This window comes from Rhamphochromis sp. 'chilingali' (assembly GCF_963969265.1).
Source record: "Rhamphochromis sp. 'chilingali' genome assembly, chromosome: 22".
NCBI classification, from domain to species: Eukaryota; Metazoa; Chordata; class Actinopteri; order Cichliformes; family Cichlidae; genus Rhamphochromis; species Rhamphochromis sp. 'chilingali'.
Genome location: NC_137950.1, coordinates 23,756,021 through 23,778,428, shown reverse-complemented (window position 1 = coordinate 23,778,428; position 22,408 = coordinate 23,756,021). Strand labels below are relative to the sequence as shown.

The 22,408-nt window shown below is 40.6% G+C and overlaps 1 protein-coding gene across 9 annotated transcripts in view; it reads right to left on the bottom strand.

Moving 5' to 3' along the window:
- sdk2b (sidekick cell adhesion molecule 2b) overlaps positions 1 to 22,408 on the bottom strand; it is a 316,541-nt gene that overhangs the window by 918 nt on the left and 293,215 nt on the right. For 2 of the 9 annotated variants that reach the window (XM_080873221.1, XM_080873226.1), the window contains exons 30-45: positions 21,793 to 21,994; positions 21,288 to 21,391; positions 20,169 to 20,239; positions 19,429 to 19,558; positions 18,710 to 18,766; positions 17,853 to 17,954; positions 17,533 to 17,648; positions 16,959 to 17,145; positions 15,328 to 15,465; positions 14,758 to 14,967; positions 14,552 to 14,677; positions 13,251 to 13,415; positions 12,950 to 13,090; positions 10,086 to 10,245; positions 5,655 to 5,784; positions 493 to 549 (exon numbers count right to left, since the gene is read on the bottom strand). In XM_080873221.1, coding sequence (XP_080729347.1) covers positions 493 to 549; positions 5,655 to 5,784; positions 10,086 to 10,245; positions 12,950 to 13,090; positions 13,251 to 13,415; positions 14,552 to 14,677; positions 14,758 to 14,967; positions 15,328 to 15,465; positions 16,959 to 17,145; positions 17,533 to 17,648; positions 17,853 to 17,954; positions 18,710 to 18,766; positions 19,429 to 19,558; positions 20,169 to 20,239; positions 21,288 to 21,391; positions 21,793 to 21,994 — 2,096 coding nt within the window. The remainder of the gene's footprint in view (positions 1 to 492; positions 550 to 5,654; positions 5,785 to 10,085; positions 10,246 to 12,949; positions 13,091 to 13,250; positions 13,416 to 14,551; positions 14,678 to 14,757; positions 14,968 to 15,327; positions 15,466 to 16,958; positions 17,146 to 17,532; positions 17,649 to 17,852; positions 17,955 to 18,709; positions 18,767 to 19,428; positions 19,559 to 20,168; positions 20,240 to 21,287; positions 21,392 to 21,792; positions 21,995 to 22,408) is intronic. The other 7 variants (XM_080873223.1, XM_080873225.1, XM_080873222.1 and 4 more) reach the window with 7 other exon arrangements.

Sequence of the window (22,408 nt, the reverse complement as noted above, 5' to 3'; positions counted from 1 at the left end):
TATGGTGTGACTCTGTAGTGTTTCCATGTGTAGCAGTTAAAGATGTTGAGGCTAGAATGAAAATGAACATGAAGTTATTGTGTTATTCTAAGGCATCAATTTACAGCCACAGCTGTCTAAAAAGCAAACACATGCAAACACTTACATTTACAACACAGCACAAGTACAGACGGACAAAATGGTCAAAGATGGTCAAAGCATGAAGGATGACTTGCTACTGAAACGTGCACAAGAAAACCGTCAACACGAGATGGCAAAGGTCAATTTGTCTTCGGGACTTTAACCAATAAGCAGATCTATATGTTCAGGATCTAAGACCTTGACCACACCACGTCAGCAAGACAGGGCTTGGTGTTGTGTTACACAGTGTGGCATATAAAACCTAACATGTAAGAGGAATCTGAGGGAAAGGATTGGATGGGGGCTACCAATTGGAACCAGTCGCCTATAGGGCTATATAACATTCAAAGCAGGCAGCCACAGGAACCTCACCAAATGCAGTGGAAGTGTATGTAGGCCACCTGTTCCATATGAAAACACCAGCGCCTCCTATGGGTGAACAAAACAATGGGTTTTACAGTACATCACCATAACAGAATGATTCAAATGGCCGAGTCATGATGGTGATAATGCCACAATATGTATAAATAAATGCATAAATACAGCCTTTGTGCCATTCTGTGCGAATGGTATGAAAAGGTAAAAGGATGAAATAAAAACACAGTTTTGTATTGTGCAGTGCATTTTCCAACACTACCATCAACTTTAAGAGTATATTGAGAGCACTGAAGCACTGTTAAAGTTATTTTGCTTCACATTTTAACTCAGTCTGAATTCCATTCTTGCTATGTGTAAAGAAATAATAGTTCTCAGCACATTCTCACCAGTGACCTTCCACCTTGCTGCAGGTTGAGCTAGAAGCACTATTGTATTCATGTCAAGAAACATTCCATGCACCAAACAAAAAGGAACGTGATCACTGAATGCTCAGCAGGGACTGCTCATGGTAATCTAATTGCCATGAAAGCAAACTGCCAATCGGCCAGGCAGCGTCTGATTAATCACCTTGCCACAATGAACATATGCACAGTTGACTGTGCCAAAAATGTCACTGGATAATTTCCCAAAGACGCTCTTATAAGCATGCAATAGGTGCATAACAAAAGCCTGTTCTCTTCAAAGTGGTATACCACCGAGAGGGTGCTGATAATCGTGAGCGTTTCAGAAATTTCTTGCTCTCTCGGGCCTTTCATAATCATGTACAGAAACATTGCTGTTGGCGCACACTCAAAGAACAGATCTCTCGCTGGATATTGCACAGCACATATGTCATACATATGGCAGTTGTCTCAGATTTCCCTGTGCCTCCTGGTTCATGCCTATGTCAAACCCCTATATAAAAGCTTTTGTTTTCTCCATGTCAGCAGAGTTTATAAAAGTCCAAACAGAAACTTTTGTGTGCTGAATTATAGGAAAAACGATCCTACATTTTGATTCTCTTTAAAAGAAAGTATCCTGTTTTTTTCCCTCATGAATTGATTGATTGATTGGTAATTTATTTCAACATGTGAACAATATACAAGTACATTTAGAAAAGAAATGAGAGAAAAAAAATATACTATACAAATTACATACAAAAAAACATTCTGATTAATTTACATGTTGAAAGGGAGTGGGAATCAAAGGCAGATACTGCACAAGCCACGTTCCCCTTAACATACCTCCTATTTCCCCCCCTTTCTTCTATATCGTTTTTCCTCTCAATAAAGGAGAGCCAGAGTGTGGGATGGCTCAGTATTTGTGTTTTTGTTTGCAATATTGTCACCCAGTTGTAAACACTTAAAACACTTAGGTCTGAGAAGCATTCTATTCATACCAGTCTATTTAGCAGCACAGCAACACAAAAACATCCATTCACAGTGGACCAGCAAGACACACTGAGGCACTTCAAGTGGCATTACTTCACTCTAAAAGAATTAAGCCAGCATTGAGAGATGAAAAACCACTCTAGCCGTGTGTGGCAACGGGAAAGCGTGACTGTAGACCAAGTGTTGACACAGGGAATTGCATCCTCCTGCCTGCTCCGACACAATTTTCGAGTGTGTGCAACAGATGTTGTGACTGTTAAATTGTTCTGCTTACAAGTACAGCGCTCCAATCTGTCTGCCTTTGCTTTTGGTTTATCACCAATATTTAACAGAAATAACACACGGATGCAATTGAGTAACCTAAAGTAAAGATGCTTAACAATTTGCCTCTGGGGCCGCGCAGCCCTTGATACAGCTCCTTATTTCAACTCATTACAAGCTAATTACTAGAGCTGAATGGTGTGACAGAAACAGACTTTAGGCATGAAATGCAGCATTGCACCTCAGCCTCAAGGGAATAACCGTCTCATTTATGCAAGGATATGTGTAAGACAGACACATACCAGCCTGCCTGCGTCAATTATTAGGCATTTTTTCATCATTTTGATGTTAAATTAGGCGGTGAAAGAGATTAAGACATCTATCCAATTAACTAGCGAAACCTCTTGACAGTACTTTATTTTATCATCGGCATAATAAAGTTGCCTTGTGATCCTGTTTACAGTTGCTAGCAAAGAAGAGGGAAAACAACAAAGGAGAGGAGGAAATAAAATTGAGAAAAAACATGACAAAGATGTGCATCAATCATGGGTCAGAGTTACAGTTTCTTGGAGATAAATTGGTCATCATCAACAAACCATGTAGGCGTTCAGACAATCTATTTGAGATTTGACATCGGCTTGCTGAAAATGAGCTTGCTGTCATCTCTGTGTTTGCCACCGTCTGAATTATTCCCCTTTTTATTTGGATGTGTTGCTCCAGAAATGACATAGACTTACAGTCATGTTAAAAGCGCTTTGAATTAATTACTGCACTTTGTAAATAAATTCTCTGGTAAGCAAGGTCCCAACCCCATCCCCCCCAAAATTGATGCATACCCCAACAGTCGGCCCTTTGTCCTCTTGTTATGGATTATTGCAAAGAGGAGGGGGAGAAAGGGGATGCTGTCTAAGTCACTCTTATTGATGAAGTGAACACAGCAGGGGTCCTTTGAGATAAAGACAATGGCAGTGTATATGGGGCTGGAGGGGACTTGAAATCCCTGCACATTCACAGCACATATATCATTATGAGCTTTTAGCAAAAGCTGTGCAGGAAATTGGAAAGGAGAAGATGGGACACTTTTGCTAGCGCTAAAATACCAGCTTTATCAAAGCAAAGTAGCATACTGCCACCATCAAGGCAAGGCCTAAGCCTCCTTTGTAGTTCCAGTCTCCAACTAGTAAATTTCATATTGCTTAATCAGAACAATTATATTCAGAGAAATTTAAAATCTTATTGATCATTAGAGCTGCCCCAGAAAGATGAAATGCATAATGGAAGCATGTGCATTTATTCAGATTTTTCCCTTTAGAAGTGATGCCTAGTTTAAGGAAGCATGTCAGTTTAATGCTCGTTTTACATGCGCTTCATCCCATCCAGCCAATATAAATGTCTGCGTCTTTCCAATAACCTCTGTTTTGTACACAAGCCAAAAAGCTATTAATATCAACTCTTATTTATTTGCGGTCGCAACTGAACTTTATTCTGGGTTATGACATGAAACTTTAAACGTGGCTGGTCAAAATTAGTGTGTTGTCATTAGTGACAATCCAAACATTACAGATAATATTGTCGGTTGAGTCTCAGCCAAAAAAAAGCTGCAGTAACCACAGAGGCAGCGAGTATTAGGATGGAGAAAGAGAGCGGCAAAGTCTGAAAGAAAAAGTATGTGAGAGAAAGCCGACATTTTCATCTCTCTCCCTTGGAATGCCACTCTGCAGAATAAACATAATCTTTAATATGACTCAGAGATGAGGTCATTTGCCTTTAACTGGTTTCGGCTTTAAATTACACACAAAGACATTGCCACAGAGACAACCTTGGAAAGCGAGAAAACCTACACTCTAAAGGAAAAAGGGAAGTCAATAGGTCTCTACCTGCAGGGGAGCAGAACAGTAATGGTGACCCTGTTGCCTTGCCAAGTCAATGTTGGCTTTCTCCAAATCCCCTCTTCACGAGGAGCACAATAGTGAACTTATACCTGCTGGGGGAGGCCGCGGGGATTAAGGAGGACAGACAGCACAATGTCATACTGATAGCTATGAGTTATCCGCTCAATAAAACTTCAAAGAACATTCCTAGATTTTTTGAGCACCACTGGTGCTGATATGGTGGTCTGTCAGGAGCATGGCAGGGGAGCCTTGGGCTAACAGAAAGGCTTTGTGCATTTCACTCCATCAAAGCCAACATCGACCCCTCGAATGTGCAGAGTGGCAGCAGACAAGTGTCGTCATCCAAGGGGGGCAGTAACTGCATTAGGGCCATGCTTGACAATACACAAGTGTGAATGGTAGATATGTCAGACAGGCGTTGAAATGTTGAAATGCTTCATTTGAGGGGATGTTATGGTGCTGTGAAAGGTCCTGTCTGTAGCACTTCATTGTAGAGAGATTTCTATTTGATCTGGAAGCATGACTTAGGTCCCGATAAAGCGAGGTGGGGAGAGATTTCTGGCTTTTGGAATTCACACTACAGACTTATTTATCTGAAAGATTTTCCAAGATAATTTGGGAAAATACAGAGAGCAAAGAATTCCCAGGTGAAAGAAAAAAACTGAAGGAAGCCTGATAGCAAGGGAATTCCAGACTACTTTCCCCTGATGCTTTTATCTTGCAAGGCTCCAAACCAGACTGCAGATTGCAAGATGAATCACAAAAACCACAGAGAGGATGTGATATAAACGAAAACAGAAACAGCATAGTGTATACGCACATAAGACCAGACAGAAGAAATTTAATTTGGTTAAAAGCGTGAGAATGAGAACAGACAAAAGCCAAGATGGCACACGCTGATCAATAGAAAGACAGATGCAGACAGACAGAAGGGCACAATTTATTGATCACACTCGCTGGGTAAAAGCAGTTTGGCTCAGCACAAAGGCCACAAGTCAGACATTCTGACATCAGTTTTTAATAATCTATCAGTCTGAACAGAAGACTTTAAAACTTCAAACAAACTCAAAATTATGATCGCGTTTTAACTATCAAGATCCAATACAGTGCTCTTTTTTTCCATAGAGATCAATTTAACTAACTCTGATCTGACTTGCTGAAAAGGAATATTGGATAAACTATCTGTCTGGAGAGGCAATTTTTACTACGTAGCTAGCTGGAAAATAAATTTTGCAGAGTGCATGCCCTCTCGCTGCCTTACATAATGAGTGCTGTGGCTGAGTGCAGTGACCTAGATCTCAGGTGGATGTTTGTAGAGTGACATTCTCCACAGGTTACTGCCTGGTCTAAAAACTGCTTTGCCACCAGTAAGCAGAGTCATTAATCTCTCATCTCGCCATGTGCATTACTGTAGCTGTATCTTATGACCTCTGCAGGCCAAACACATTGAGATGGGTGACACAGAAAGGACACCAGCATGAACAGGCAAAAAAACCACAGAACAGCTGACAATGCAAAGCTGAATTCCTGAGGAATTTGAGGAGATGACGGTGGGTACACGTACACAGGTACAAACAGGACTGAAATACTACTTAGGGAAGATGCAGTATAAAACAATATAATGCTATTGCACCTGTGAGTCTGAGATTTCCGAGGGTTTTTCAGTCAGGCTGCTGCTCTCTGCAGGGATCAAGTCGTTGTACTTGGTGCTGACATCCTCGTCCGAATAGTGAAGACTGCCTGGGCTGGGCCTGGGAGGAGACCTGATCAAAGAGTAAATGCACACAATTAGTTTGATTCAAACTGGTTGTCAAGCTTAACAAAAGAAACCCTGGCTTTTCAAAAACAAAACCTTTTGGAATAAATCAGGTTGTATTTTAAATGCCAGTACATCTCACTGGGTTGAGCAGGCTAATGGAGAGGCCCAGTTTCAAATCGACCACAAGACTGTTTTCTTCCAGCTTTCATGTCATCTCTCTGCTGCTCTATTCCAATAAATAGTAAAAAGAAACTTAAAGAATACTCCCAGTCTATTAAAACCTGGGTTAACTGTCTTATTACTTATTCTTTGTATAGATTTGTTCCTTTAAAATTAGAAATTGTAGTCAATACAGTTTTTGATAAACAAGCAAATGCCGTGACTCTAGATGTTCTCTCTAACGTCTGAGACACTACAGTTAGGGCTTCCTGTCAAGCTCACATGTGTTCTCTCTTTCAGTGTGTGTAGGAGGGCAACTAGATGAGAATCATGGGACACTCATGAGATGGCTGCTTACAGCCTGTCTCTTCTGCAGTGAATAATTTCCTTGATTCAGTCCTCACTGTGGGCTGTGGAATGTCAAACCACTAGGCTCTTGTGACTAAATTATAAACTGAACTCAAGGGGTCATCAAACAAATTGCAGCCTCAGGCTTTGCTCGGGTAAATGTTATTGCACACTACACAAAATGATGGCATGGATTAACGTGTCAGTGCGCATACTTAGGTTATCACATTTGGAATTCAGATAGAAGCTTAAAGAGAGGTGGCCGAGGAAAGGGAGGATCATTAAAGTGTGGGGGAAGGGAGGATAGGGACAAGGTGTTCAATGAACCTGAAAACTGAAAGAAAGATGGAATGGGAAAAACGTGAAATAGTTGGAAAAAAGCATTCCCTAAAATGGTGCGCTTCTGTCAGGGGTGTTTTCAGTAAATATGAGAGTAATAAAAAAGCTCTTGGTTCCTAATCTCCTCCACATTTTCCACTGTTCCTAGTCCTCCTAAATAAACACCCATCTGTTTCTGCTGATTGGTGCTGGTTTGGCAGAGACTACTTGGACATACTGACTCCTGTTGACTTTCCAGGCCACAGCGTCGGCCGGCAGTCGCTGCCAGTGGAGCTGCTGGAGTGCACACACAGCCGCTCCACACATTGAAAGTGCATTTGCATAAGCATTTTCCATATAAATATATTTGGAGAGCATTTCAAAAATGCGGGTAAATTCCAGCAGTTTTCACAGGGCTGGTACTTTGAGTGCAGTGTGGACGAAATGGAAAACTCCACTGGGAAATCACAAAGCAAGCTCTAACTCAATTACACTCTGAGAGTTAAACTAAAGTTAATTCACTTAACTTTAGAAAATTGAAACATGTACAATGGAGTGCTCCTATACAATGAGCTCAAGTTTTTCTAATTCGTGTGCTCTTTCTACATGACTGAGAATCTTAGATTGACAATCTTGGTGTCATCTTTTATTCCTTTCTTAAATTTGACTCAAAGATCAAACCAGTCACATTTCCGCCTCCCTCCTAAATTTACATCATCTACCTCACGAACAGTCTTCAAATCCCAAGTGAAAACGTACTCTCTCGCCCTTGTTTTTCCCTTGAGTTTCAATTAGTTTATTAAGCTTGTGGATCAGGCAGCAGTAAAGGGCAGAGGTCCCTGCAGTTTGATCCTAAGCTGGTGAATCTGGCTAAAGGAATTGGATCAGTTATTTATCCTCTTGATATTTACCCTCTTGAGGTAATTTGAGGGGAGGTTTGCCCAAACAGTCTGCATGTGTTTTGTGGACCTGGAGAAGGGATTTGACCATGTCTCCTGGGACATCCTGTAGGAGGTGCTTCAGGAGGATGGGGCGACTGGCTCACTGGTGCAGTTGTACAGATCATCCAGTCCTTGTGCAACTGCAGCAAGACCCGTTCCTGGTGGGAGTTGGACTCTGCCAGGGCTGCCATATTGAATAATTCTTTTCTTCTTCTTTTTTTCTATGCACATGTATATTCATTTATATACATTTGAGTATTGGAGGAGCGCCCTTGGAGGAGGGTCGCTACATTTGTACACAGCATGTCTACTGTTTTTACCTATTAATGTAAATGCAATCGACCTACTTCTACTACCCCTCTTAGTATGTTGTTGTGTTTTTTATGCGTTCTTTTATATCTTATATAAAAAAAATTAAACTGAGTATCACCAATACAGAAGTATAAATAATGCAATAACAAGCTATCTTTTTTCCCCAATTCTCCAGCATCCTTTAGTGATCCGTTTAACAACAAAGCTTTGCATCAGTGTAAATGTTACTGGATTTTTAAGTTAATGACAGAGGAAATTTCCCCCAGGAGTATAATTTTTCCATAATCACAGGTCTGAATTTTTATCTGCACTTATCCCCAGAAGGACTCCACAAAGTAACCTTCAGCAACTTGCATTCCTCTGTAGTCCTCTTAGCAAGCCCCCTCCTAACACAGCCAAACAAAGAATCGAGCCAAAGTGAAGAACAGCTATTGCGAGCCTACTGGGATATTATGATAAACTGCCCGTTTTAAAACACTGAGGAATCTCAGCCCACTTTCACCCCCTTCTCCTTGACTCGCATACACTGTTGAATGAGGCGTAAATTATTTATCAGCGCTCTCATTTGGACGGAGAAGGGTCCACTTAATCCTCTCACAGCAAAATTCAGTCAGCAGCACGTCAGGTAAGGAATGAGAACCAGAGGGTGAAATCAAATCTGCCCCCTGGTCTTTACTCATTACCAGGCTCTCTTGCTACAATCGCCTGAAGGGACTCATTAACATGTCTGAAGTGTTCGGAAGCTTTGTCACTCAAGAGTGTTTAAAACCATGTTAATCTACACTGAATTACCTCGCCGAGACCTCTTTAAACCCACAACCAGTGTCAAAGTTGGTTTCAAAAAACAAAAAGACGCTACTACAAAGCCAAGAAGGGATTGCACTCTTAATCCTTCCCTCTTGATCATAGAAGAATTTGAATGCCAAACCTGAGACGCATTTAGAGTTCTTTGGTTTGATAGCATGCCGTTTATGTGCTATTAGTGTGCACTCATTACTACTGCCATATATATATATATATGTTTATGAGACCACACTTTATCTAAATTCTTTATATTTTACCAGATTGATGTGTTTATCTATTTTGATCTCCTTACAGGAAAAAGGTACACTTAAAGTTTAAGCGGGGCAGATTAAGTCATCGGTGTCCAACGGTACTGAAATCCCTGTGCGTTGAGATTCTCCACCAGACATATTGGCCCTTGTATTAAACTCTGAACAAATAATCTCCACATAGAGAAAATCTCTGTGAGGATCAGCTTCAAATGGCATTTGCTGTCTGACACAGTTCTGAATTAAAATGAATACAGGAGGATTAGGAACGTGTTTGATTTCTGATCCTGGTATAACGCAAAAGAACTTCATCCTGTCTTTGGTATTCAGAGACCAGAGATCAAGATGTGGCATTAATCTATAATCGGAGACTCAGGTGTTGGGATTTGGTTTCCTTCGCTATGGGCTGAGTTCAAAGAATGCTGACTGTACATCTGTGCATTCTTTCCCTCTGAGCCTCCCCCTTCAAGTCAGAGACACAGTAGTAGGAAGCTGCCTGGAAGCATCTCAAAGACCTGTGCCTGCTTTGATCTGTCCTCAAGGTTACACACACACATATACTCATAGAAAGACACAACCAAACATATTTCTCCAGCTTACTGTTACTTACCGGTATATAGAAACAGTCAGAGAATGCATTTGTCTCATTTGCATTCTTTTCACTCAAAGGATAGTAATATCCACATGACATAACTGACAGTCTGTCCAAAAACAACATGAAAGCAGCTGTCTATAAATCCACATCTTATATGCAGAATAAACAGGTTTCAATGAGCTAACACAAAGTGTGCAGTCACATCTAAACCTGGACTTATGACTTAGTTCGTGCAGTATTCTCAGCACAGGTGTCAGTCACAGTGATTGGTTTTTAAAACAAGGCCATGGCCTCAAGACCAGTATTGCTGGGAATTCACAGAAATACAGAAGCTCATTAAGAGAGGCTGCAGTGAGTCTCTTTATATGCTGCTTTTAGATAGCGGAAGAAGTGCATTTGAGTTGTCAAGAGTATTTTTTTTTTTCAACAGAGCTGAAAGTGTTTTCAGGCATGAGGTATAGCTTCCACAGATTACCCAATTATTTTTACCGTATGGCTGTTTCATTTGGACATTAAATTAAGCTTTTCTTTTAAATATTATCGGAACATGAATTTTCTTGGAAATGTGTTGCTCACTCACCTGGTGTAGACGCCGTTCTTCCGGCAGAAAGAGTTTTTTACAGACAGCCGTCGATTGTTAAGTTCCAGAGCTGGGAAACGTCCTTCATCCAGGCTGACCATATCTCCGTGGGTGAGAGCGTTACAGTTGGAGTTGTTACCTGGACACACGTACAGAGACACTGTGTGACCACAGGCCAGATGGACAGGCAGGTTAGTGTCTGGGAAAACTGATGGAACTACGTGATCTTTTTTTCCCCTTTAAATTCTCAATACTGAAATAACATTTTATTCCCAAAGCTGTCTACACTTTTTATTACATAGGCTTTTACTTCATCAGTCATGCCGTCAGATGTCATTGTGTTTATTTTAAAGGTTCAAATTGTTGAAGTAAATACAGCGGGGGGAGCTATTATTTGATTCCCTACTGAATTTGTAAGTTTGTTCACTTACAAAGAAACATACAGTCTCTAATTTTAGCGAGAAACAGAATATCAGCCAGAAATCCAGAAAAAACTCTACATAACAGTTATAAACTGATTTGTGATTGAGTGAATTAAGTATATGATCCCTAGGGGACAAACTGCCTGTGTGCTCGTGTGGCACACAGATTATAATCAATCAATTATAGATACTGATCTCAACTTGTTATGTGTGTAAAGCACGCCTGTCCAGAGAATATTTTCTTCCCTTCCAACCTCTCCACCACCATGGCCAAGACCAAACAGAGGAACAGTCTCCAGATCTCAATCCTCTTGAAAATCTGTTGCTGAAGCCAAGTAGCAGCCAAGAAAACGACGGGATTTAGAGAGTTTGAGTATAGCGAAGTAGGCCAAAGTCCCTCCTGAAACGTGTTCAAACCCAGTGACCATCTCCAAAAAAGATATCTTACTTACTGCTTGGGTTTCTCCACCAAGTTGTGTTTTCCTTGATAACCAAATACTGATTTCACACATACATCTAAATCAATGTATAATTTTTATGATATGTTTTTTTATGGGTTTTTGTCACTCCATTAAAATCAAACAAAGAAATAGAGATCGTCCATTTCTTTGTAAGTGAGCAAACATACAAATTCAGCAAGGATCAGATAATTATTTCCCCCACTGTAGTAGTATTCATATTTATGACTTGCAGCAATAACTCACAATTTGTAAAAAAATACACTTCTTCACTTTCTAGCCAAGCATAAGAAGAAAAGATCAATAAAACAAAATATGTAACTGGAGCCAAGAGCTGATTAACTTAGATACCCTGGGATTAGCTAGCTTGGGATGTTAATTAGTGAGGTTCAGAAGTGCTAGTTGTTGGATTGTGTTTTCCCTCATACAGCTAGCTGATTCCCTGTTTCCAGTCTTTGTTAGGTATTCCAACCATTTTAGACTCTAGCTTTTTATTAAACAGACAGCTCCAAGAGCTGTAATAATTCTTACAAACTAATCCTCAACAGTAAAGTAAACTTTTTCCTAATAAGCGTCAAGTCAAGCGATGTAGATTTTCAAGTGTCCAAAAAACATGTGAATGAAAATGAGAAATTCGGCAGGTTTGCAGGGCATGTCAGTGGAAATTCCCTTAGAATATAGCAACACAAATTTAGTATAAATTACATAGACAGGGCTTAACATATTTATTAAACCACCTATCATAAAAACAGAGAAACATAAATATTTTAGACATCTGTCAAAAATTGTATGTTTTTATACCTAAACTTGAGCGCCAGGCTCTGCACCTCTCCAATAAGTCAGAAATTAATCAAGCATAAGATTCAAAAACCAAAACAATTTTTTTCTGTTCAGGAATGCAAGTAAAAAAAATGCAATTTGGCATCTGAATCAAAAATTAATAATGTGCTTTACTATATTTCCAGCTCTGTTGTAAAACATTACACTTGAAAATTCATGGATAACAACAATAATTATATTTTCGCATTAAATTAAATATCATTTTAGTTAAAGACCTTGCAGATAATGATGGTTTAACTGTTAAAAAAAGCATTAAAAAGATTTTGGTATTTACCAATACTATAAATTTAGGTCAGCCGCAGCATTATTGTTAATTCTGTATATAAAGAAGCACATTCATAATCTATAACCAATGACTGGGCTAAACTCACAATTGACATAAATGTTTAACTTTGACTTTAAGTGTCATGATTTTACTATATTAAACAATATGAACAGGATGGTTTCTATATAAGATTAATTTTTCGAGACTATTTCTCACCATGTTATAGGTTAGAAACACTTTCAGTCATCCTACAGGTGGCCACAGCCAGGCCAGGACCTGCATGGTTGCTCGAGGGTACTAAAGGTCAATTGGTGGTTATGCCAACACAGAGAAAAAGAAATAGCATTCGGTCGGTCCAGTGGCCTGGGCCAGATTCCTAGAGGAGGATATGGAGGCTTTGAGAGTGTCTTTGTGCTGGAATGAGAAGGAACCTCTTGTTTTCTCTCCATCAGTCAGAAAGATGGGCAGTGACCCACAGGGACCCCACCCCTCCCCTGCCTGGCAGTTAAACAGCCCTGGCAAAAGTGCTGAGCTGAGGGAAATACCCGCTGATGTCAGAGCTGCTCTGAATGGACAAGTATGCCCCCCGTTCCTGCTTCCTTTCTCTCTTTCTCTGCTTTTTATTCCCCTGCAACCCAGTCAGTGACCTGATTCATTCAAAAGCAGAATTCACCCCCCTACAAAACAAAGTTAACTCAATTTCTCTGCTCAGTATTTCAAAAGTAATAAAATAATAATAAAATCCCTGTAATAAGTTTTACTGTTTTATTTAAAAAAGGCAAGTTATCAGATTCCCTCCATGCCACCAGGCTGGAAGCGAAATACAAGCTTCCATGATAGTTAAATGTTCCACTTAGCTGCACAACTGTGTGTACTCACCTGATTCAGACTTTTTTGCATACTTCTTGCTCTGTCCTCTGATAATGAGGATGAAAACTAGCAGCAGAATGAAGATGAGTCCCACTAGAGCCACCACGACCAGGAACCACCATTCCTCATAGAAAGGAGCCACTTTTTGGGCTAGATAAGAAAAAAACCCCAGAAAATTGAAATTCATGCTTGTTAAAAACATGTAGCCACATTCCTGTGAAGTCTGAATGACCTAAGGGGATTTAATTAAGCCTGAAAGTTAATGTAATTCAGGTCATTCAATTCTATTAACAAATACAAGAAAGCTCACCAGATATGGAGGGAGAAGGTAGACTCGGAGAGCCATAGCCGTAGTCGTTCACTCCAATGACCCGAAAGTCATAACTGACACCTTGTTTCAGGATGTCCATGTTAAATGTATGCGATGTTGCATCCTTGGAGATGTCCTTGATTAAGATATCCCACAAACCCTCATCTGTAATGGAATTTTAATGGAAAAATTGGGTCGGAGGAGGCTGACGATATTCGTTAAGCAAGCAAAAAATATTTAAACAGTGTCAATATGTCATTGTTAACAGGCTGTTTGTTTGTTTGTTTGATACAAGGCTCCGGCCTGGCTGGCAGCTCCGAGGGTAATTGATAATTCTTAAAAATATTACACAATCCATCAATTTCACTGCTCTCGTAAAAATTTACAACCAACAAATTCTACAACATAAATAGCGGAGCAGCCATATTTCAAATGAAGCAGCGTTAGATGTCTTGCTGCTTGCTATGGAAATCATGCCAGAGATCATTTATTACACCCTGCTGCTTGTAAATAAATGTGTAGCTATGACTCCTTGATAGGGTACACAAATATAACCAAGTATGGATATAAATTTTTTATGTTGCTGAACTTTGACAAACATTTTTAAAAAAAACAGCGTAATTTGATCTAAAGGCAAAAATAACTTTTCAAGTAATTGGATACTATAGAAACTTTTCACCACTGGCATATGGATAAGGGGGATATGGGATATGGGACCCCCCCCCTCCATTTAATCTATACTGCCATAAAATACCTATCAGTCCTTGAAACCTTTAAAATGTAGGACTAGATAGCCTTTCCGATTCTCACTCAGGAGCAGTGAAACACATCTCTGCCTGTGAGTCACCTACCATCCATCACCCTCATTGCCATGCCAGGACTTGTCAATCACAGTTGAAACAGGATGCCAATTGTCTTGAATGTAGCGCCTGAATCAATAACCCATTAAAATGCCAGGGACACTGACTCCAGGGCAGCAGATGTTGACACTTTACACCACTTTCCTTAATCAAAATCTCACAGAAGGTAACATAAGGCCAGTGATGGGGCGATCCTGTAGAGCATGGAGTCTCCAAACGTCTTTCAAAAACATGCTTGCTTCCATTTGCACTCTTAGATGGAATCTCATGTCTCACAACCATATCAAATTGGGATATAGATTGGATATTTATTCTTAATATTTAGATATTAATTTCTAAGATTACAGCAAAATGTATTTTACAGTCCCCTTGGCTATGGATGGCTGACCCCTCTGATTCCCCAAGACCCCACTTTCAAAACCACTGTACTAAATCCCCTACCTGAGGGTCTGGCCTCAATTACATAGCGTGTTATGGGAGAACGTCCTGGGTCTCCAGGGGTCCAGTGAATGGTGAGGCCCGAACTGTAGCGCGTAATAAATGGCTCTCCAGGGGGTCCTGGGGCACCTGAGAAAGAATAACATAGTAATAAGTGTTTAAAGGGCTAGTGACAAAATGTCAGCTTTCCAAAACATCACTGCAACTACCTTCCCCTGGTCCTGTGGTGATATTTGCTTCCACCTCAGGCCCGTAGATGAAGGTCTTGGCCCGGATGCGGAAGTTGTACGTGACGCCATCTGCCAGGTCTCTGATCTTCAACCACAGAGGGCCGGTCCCCTTCACATCCACCGTCACTGTCTTACTGACGCCTGGGGGGGAGGGGGAGTGGAGACAGTCGGCACAGGCCACTGAAGACTCTAGACAAACACACCACATTTAAAGCAGGTCTTACACAGGCCAGGCAATGTGCAAGCACACCCAACATACGCAAATGCACACAGAAAGTAATGGAATTAGAAACATGTTTGCATTTTGGCACCGAAGCAGTGTATTATTTAAGATGATAGTAGTAGATATGTATAAGGTTGCAATGAATAATGAGCTGTTTATGTAATGGTTAGCGTAGCTCAAGAAATGCACATCACAAGATTGCAAGAAGGTCGACTGACACGCAAAAGCGTTGACTCTAAAACTTCAGATCTTGTAGTGTGCATTAAGCTTTTATAGCCAGCATCCATTTAGTGCAGAGAAAACTGACATTGTTAAGAATTTGTTACCATCTACAGGTGTGGAGGGTTCATAGACCAGACGGTAGCCCTCAATGATGCCGTTAGGGAAGGTGGGCTCGCCCCAGGACACATTGACGGAGGTTGTGGTCAGTTCACTGAAGTGAATGAAGCTGGGAGCACTGGGAGCTGAAACATACAGATGTCAAAAACATCTAAAATTTTTGTAGAATGACTCTGTCAAATAATAAAAAACAACCAGATGAGTGGATTGAACAAAAAAACAACCCTTGCTTCACTAGCCTTCAGTTGAACTTCTCTCATGAAATACCAAGTAAATTTTTGCACGAGCCATTTTAATGTCATGACATATATTTCTTCTGTCTGATCAATACAGTGGTCCTTCCCATGGTTACATCAAAGGCCTCAAACAGAGGCATACATCTCTAATTCAGTTTTCTCATCTGAACAAAAAGTTAAGGGAATTCTTGAGGCTAACAACAAAATATAGATAAACGTGGAAATATCACAATTCTCCACTGGTGCTGTTTCTTGTTTCTATAGTAGAACTCTTCTGGAGGTCCAGAACCACTGCTGCAAGTCTGAGTCTCCGCGCATGAGCAGAACTCCACTGATTATATAAAAAAAACTTTTTGTTAAACTACATACAGATTTAAAGGTTCTGCATTGCTTACGTATACTTGTTTGACCTTGGGCAGAGCAATTCATAATCACAATGAACACTCTTTGCCTCGAGACCCCATTATAACAGGCTGAACTCTTGAAACCACTGTGCTGAGAAACACATTTTCCTCTGCTGCCTTTAAGCTTCTTGAGCAGGGGGTGAGACGCTTGCAATAGACAAAGCCTCTTTGTTTAAAAAATAAAAAGGGATAACTATCCTCCTAATGCATGCCACCCCCTTCCCAGCTTGTCATCTGTTTCCTCCTCTCAAAACAGCAAGCACTGGGGAAAACAGAGGATCTGTGCACACCTTCCTTTTTCCCCTTTTTACTAGTCTGGGACACAGTAGTAAAACGCATCAAAAATGGCTTTTTGGAAGATAAATATTGTTTTGACACATTTGCAGATGGGCACGGAGGTAGAAAGTCCCACGAGTCACAGAAAGAAGAAGAAGAACAAAGAAAGGGGGCAACGCACGGGGTCCTTTTTGATAAAGCATGCCTGGAGACTCAAAGCTCGCTGACAAAATTTTCATAGCATCAGACAAAAGATGAAATTCAGCAAGTAAGTTTAGAATGGGTTAGCTGATTAGAAACTTATGCTCCGTGTGTGGCTCCGCTAACATCGTTTGGCATGCTGCTGACAACAACGATTAGCATCATCGTCAAATCAAATTCTTTCCCCATGGCTGACTCATCCACTTTGAGAAAACTCTCAGGGTTCTCTAAACTAACATCGGTGCTGCCACCAGCACATAAATATGACAAATGAATAAACACGGCTGTACACGCTCTAATTTATCTGCTTTAGTCTTGTCACGATGTTACCACATTTGTCTTAAGCTTGTCTTTTCTTTTAGAAAACATCTCCATCATGTGTGCGTGCGTTATATACAGAAATATTTGTTTTACTACACTGCTTGATCCCGACTGTTGTGCTCTTTCATACTGATAAACGATTTTGTATAGCCACGTCTGGCGTCTAATTGTCACATTTACCTGCTTGCTGAGTGCGTCCCCTCGTTGGTGGGCTTCGGGGTCCATCCCCAGCGGCGTTGAATGGAGCCACACTGATCATATAGGTGGTGTAACCAGTCAAATTCTTCAGCTTCACCCCTCCTTCAGGCATAAACAGAGTCCGCATCCGCTCAGTCTCGTTCTTACGCTGGAATTCCCAAAAGTAAATCTACATGGAATAGCACAGACATAAATAAATATCTACAGATACTGTTCAGGGAATGCAGCAATTTCTGCTTCTATGAAACTCAGTCCCATTTCAAACTCCCCTATGGGAAATACACAATTATATTTTATTCCCTGCAAATGTTTTCTTGAGCAGCAGACGGAACCTTTTACTGAAACCCCCTCTGGAAAACGCTGTTCGCTAAAAGTGTAAAATTATCAATTTAATAGTGATTAACAACAGATGGATGTAATCTCATGTGAACCACTAAAATGTAAATATTTAATGATAAAAACAGAACACTGTTGTATTGTTACGCTGCACTCTAAAAGTGAGCCAGTAAGGCATGTTGAGCCTGTGCCAGACGCGGCACTTTGCAGAGACTCTGACCTTGTATCCCTGGATGTCTCCATTCTGTGCATCCACAGGTGGAGGGTCCCACGTCACATCCAGCTGGGTGGCTGTTGCGGACTGAATAGCCACATTCTGGGGCGGGGCCGTCGGCACTGTGACAGCCGTTCAGATATATCGCATTTAACGATGACGTTTTTCGATTTTAATATTTGTTTTCATTACTATGCTCATTGCGTTTACTAGGAAAATGACAGCCTCAAGGAGAAACTATTCAGTTAAAACTGAACAGACTTGGCATTTAAGAAAGATAAATGACCCCCCAAAATCTATTTGCCCATAAGAGGAAGTGTGCATACCTGCTTCTCCAACAAACACCTCCTGTGGAGGGCTGGTTGGCCCCTCACCCACGGCGTTGTACACACTCATGCGTATCTCATAACGCTTGTGTTTACTTAGCTCTGCAGTAGAAGTAAACAGTTTGGAATATAAGGTTAGGAATTATATCAAACACCAATCTGTGACATGTATGCAAAATCCCTACATGGGAATATCTTCCCATTTATGAAAGTCACCATTGCTCTGCAGTTAACTGTAAAGAGGTCTGCTGACCTCCTGGGGATCCATGTCTGCATCCCTACACCCCCCCCTCCTGGTGCTCCAAACAATTAGTTGAAGTAGAAAACGTAATAAATAGGATATGATCCCTGAATGGTTTCACACCCACCCACACAACAACACTACACGGAATTTTACACTGCTGCCCTCGGAAGACATTTCTATTTCAATTACAAATTCACAGAGTGACACTGTAATTATGAGTCTGTCGAATTGTGCATTGTGGGGGTACAGGAGAAATATGTGACCATCTGCTTTTGCAGTGCTCATCCAAATAAGCTGACATGTGCAAACCAAAGAGCATGCTGGACCAGGCACGCTTGTGTATTCAGTGTTCAAGAATTTCTATGTACAAAGCGCTCCACTGGCCTCAGTAGAAGTGTTTGTACCGAGCAATGTGATTATAAGCAGCCAAATGTTGTGTTAATTTGCTTAACACTCTGAGTTCTCTATTCTAGGAAGCCGGGCACTTGAGAAAAAAATTGAGATTCAAAAGGAAAATAGTTTTGGTTTTGTTTTTTCAACCTAATTTGTTTGCAGATTGAATTATTGTGTTTATATGTGTGCTTTCGAGAGGCAGAGAGATAACGAAACTTACTGTCTAACTCATACTGGGTGAGCGTTGAATCACTCAGATTTCGGAGGCTGTAGGGAGCTGCACAAAAAAAAGGGATAAAAAAAAAGTCAAAATAAGAGCTGTTAAGTGGAGAGACAAAGGTAGTAGGGTTCAAAGTCAAAAATTTGCTGCTGTTAATGAGGGCAGCAACATTATTATAAGAAAAAACAACCCAATGATGGTGATCATAGCTCTGAATGAGCAACAGAGTGAGTCAACAAGAGGAAAATTATAGGCCAAGTTTCACAAAGCAGCAGAAAGAGAGAGAGCTCCAGAGTAAACCTAATAATAGCCTGCAGCTGATAACCACTGATCACAAGATGAAATGTTTTGCTGTGAAGTGTCAAGACCAGTGGGGAAATCTTGGCAACAGTATAGGCCTTTGTGAGAATTTTCCTCTAATGGAAAAGGGGCTGCTGACGCATAAAGACAGCATGTGAATAATCAACCATAACAGAGACTTATAATTATGTGTTACTGAAGTAAAGCGCAGGACTGTATTTCTTGATGTGCAATTTCTAACCTCGGTTATTTCTTTATGGTCTTTAAATTCATAATGTCACATTTCAAATCGCACACCGGAGAGTTCCAGTTAATGCAATATACCACTTGTTATAGTACACAATTCATTTTTCTTAGGATCCTATAGTGTAGGTGGTGGCATAATAAAATGTATTTTGTTGGTAGCAGTTATTTCTCACCAGAGAGCTCAGCCCAGGCGGATGCACTGTTGACTGTGTGAATATAACTGCGGAGACGGTCGTACAGCAGCTCGCGGTATCGAATGCGAAAGCCCAGTAAGATACCATTTATCTTCTCCTCTGAGGGGGGCTGAGGAGAAAAATGCAGACTTACTGTTAGTCTAATGTAGCACATCACTGTACATCTGATACCTACAGATAGCCTGGAAGACTACATGCGATCCAAGTGATCCAACTCCTTTTAACAAGTTTTTTTCTTCACTGCTAAAAAACTGCCAAAACCCCCCCAGTTATTACTGACATTTGTCATTAACTTACCATCAACTAAGAAGATTTAGAGTAACTGTTATACACAGACAGAAAAAACAAAATCATGCCATGTCACACCAAGCTGAAGAAAAATCCCCTTTGATTAAACAATGAGAGGAACAAACCCACAGAAGAAAGAAAAAAAGCACAAGCAACTCTCGATCCTCATAAAGTCTACAAGTGTTCTCCATAAAACTAAAATTGTGTCTCAGAGCCTCCTGTTTTTCTTTTTATGACCTGTTAATTCAGGTGGGAATGCGGGTGAGGGTGCTTTTTATTACGCAGACAGTGTGGCAGTGTGTTTATCAGTCTATACTGTAAGTATAGGCCTTGCTGTTTGCTATCAAGCTCTCTTAGAAGCCACTTTCCCACACTCGAACAGATCACGAAGTTTGAAAACATATATATAAAGTTGTTTTGTTTGTTCTTACCTGCCAGCGGATCAGCACTGACGTTGTTGTGTATGGCGTGACAGAGAGAATCGAGGGCGCTTCGTCAGGCACTGGGGTAATAAAAGTGAAATAAATGAGCTAAATTGACCTGAAAATCTGCACAATTCAAGATGCTTAACCTATCCACGTGCAGTGGCATTCATGGAGCATAAATACACAACAGCCACAACAGAAGAACCATTGATGAGTCAGAAATAGCTGAGGGAAAGATCAGCAGAGTTTCTTGATTTGGATAAGCACCACTGGGCAAACTTTTGTTTTCTTTTATAAAGTTGCTCTTTTGTCTCATGATGGTGCAGTTGTTGTCTTTGCCAGTAATGTCCAAATCACAGCAAAAGGCAAATTGATGTTTTCACTATGATACAGATCAAAGTCATACCTCTGACTTTTTGTGTTTAAACTTAACCTACATTTTAAATAACAACTTGATACTATACACTAACATATAAAAGATGTCACAAAGGAATAGCTTGTTTTGTGAAAATGAACACTAGCGTTCACACTGGCTGACAGCTTGAGAGTGTCACTAAATGAAAATGACCACATTCACCAAGAAAGTGTCTTGCACAACACACCATAAATGTGCCATACATCAATATGACATGCATACATTCAAAAAATTACATACGAGTAAGCTTTAGAGGCACTTCTTATTAGCTACAGAGCAAGCCAGACAAGACATTTCCAGCTTTATACCAAGTTTGTGCTTAAGGATGAGTCACACAAGAGCAAAAATAGATGTTCAAAAAAGTTTATTTTTGAATAACTTGCAGTCGGCAGCCAAGTTGTCCCAAACCACTTTGTTGCCAAGCAGTTGTGGTAACCAATTGGTTGTCCAGACGTTAAGCATGTAACACCCTCAACCTCTGGGCCATGTTTAAGTGCAAGGTGATTGCACAAGTTGGCTGGTCACAGGAAACCTGTCTCCAAACAAGCACGTTTTGACTTGAACTTGGACTCTTTTAGTCTTACCTTAGTTAACAGCAATCAAAAATAGACCCACTTCTTTCTGATCAAGGTAAACGATGCATCATGTCATCAGATTTTTATGCTGTAAACGATGAGAATAAAGATTTTTGCTCATCGTGTTACTCTTACCATCCTGTAGAGTTGTGATTGCTTCACTTTCCTGACTGTACTCGCTGTCCCCTATGTCATTGGTGGCTTTTATTCTGAACTGGTAAGATGTGAAGGGTTTCAGCCTTAGGGATGAAAGCACAGAAAAGCACATCAATCTTTATCACAAACTGCAGCATTGAAACTTCAAACTTTTTAAACTCCATACATCAAAAAGAGAGTCTCACTGCGAGGTTTAGAAGCAAACTATTAGGCATACTTTAAACCAAACTGGAACCTTAATGGCAAATACAGTTTCACATTTGTACTTGCCAAATGCATTTCCATCGTTTACGTTCCAAACTGCAATCCTCTGGAAACATTATTCTTTAAAAGAACACATTTCTTATGCCAGCTATTCAAAAGGTAGGGGAATATTAAAGAGGAAGCGTCAGCAAGAAGTGTGAGAACACATTTGTTCTAATAAAGGGAATGTGAAAATTTACACCTTAACGTAACCAGATGTCGTTACTTGATGATACTCTACCTGGATACTATGTAGGTTGTGGCCTCGTGGCTGACAGATGCTGAGTGGACCGTCCAGTTGCTTTCAGGAAGCTCTCTTAGCTGGACCGTATAGTAGCGCACGGGGGACAGGCCGTCACTACCAGGCTCCCATGAAAGCAACACCTGGCGAGCCTGAACGTGTTTTTGAGGAACCAGGGGGCGGCTGGTAGGCTGAGGACGAGCTGGAGCAAAAACAGAGGCAAGTAAGGGAAAGAGAAACGGGCAACGGAATACAAGGACGACTGCTGTGTGCGCATGTGACACATGAATTGGGACAAACTGAGTGTTTGGAGAAGTTGCAGATGTGCGGGGGAAAAAATTGGAGCTATTAGAAACAGTTTTTTTAAAATATACTTCTTGTTTTCCATTTACTCATATTTGCATGAGCTATGTAGAGCTGACAAGAAAGAAGAAAGTGTGATTCTGGTGCTGGAATGAAAAGTAGCTGAGAAACTAAAGTAGCATAGTACACGATCCACAACATGCCTTGAGGGAAGCAGATGGACTGATGCATTCTCACAATGACATCAGAGTGCTTCAATAAATACCCACAGGGCACAGACACTCCTCTAGAAAACACATCTGCTCGCTGAACT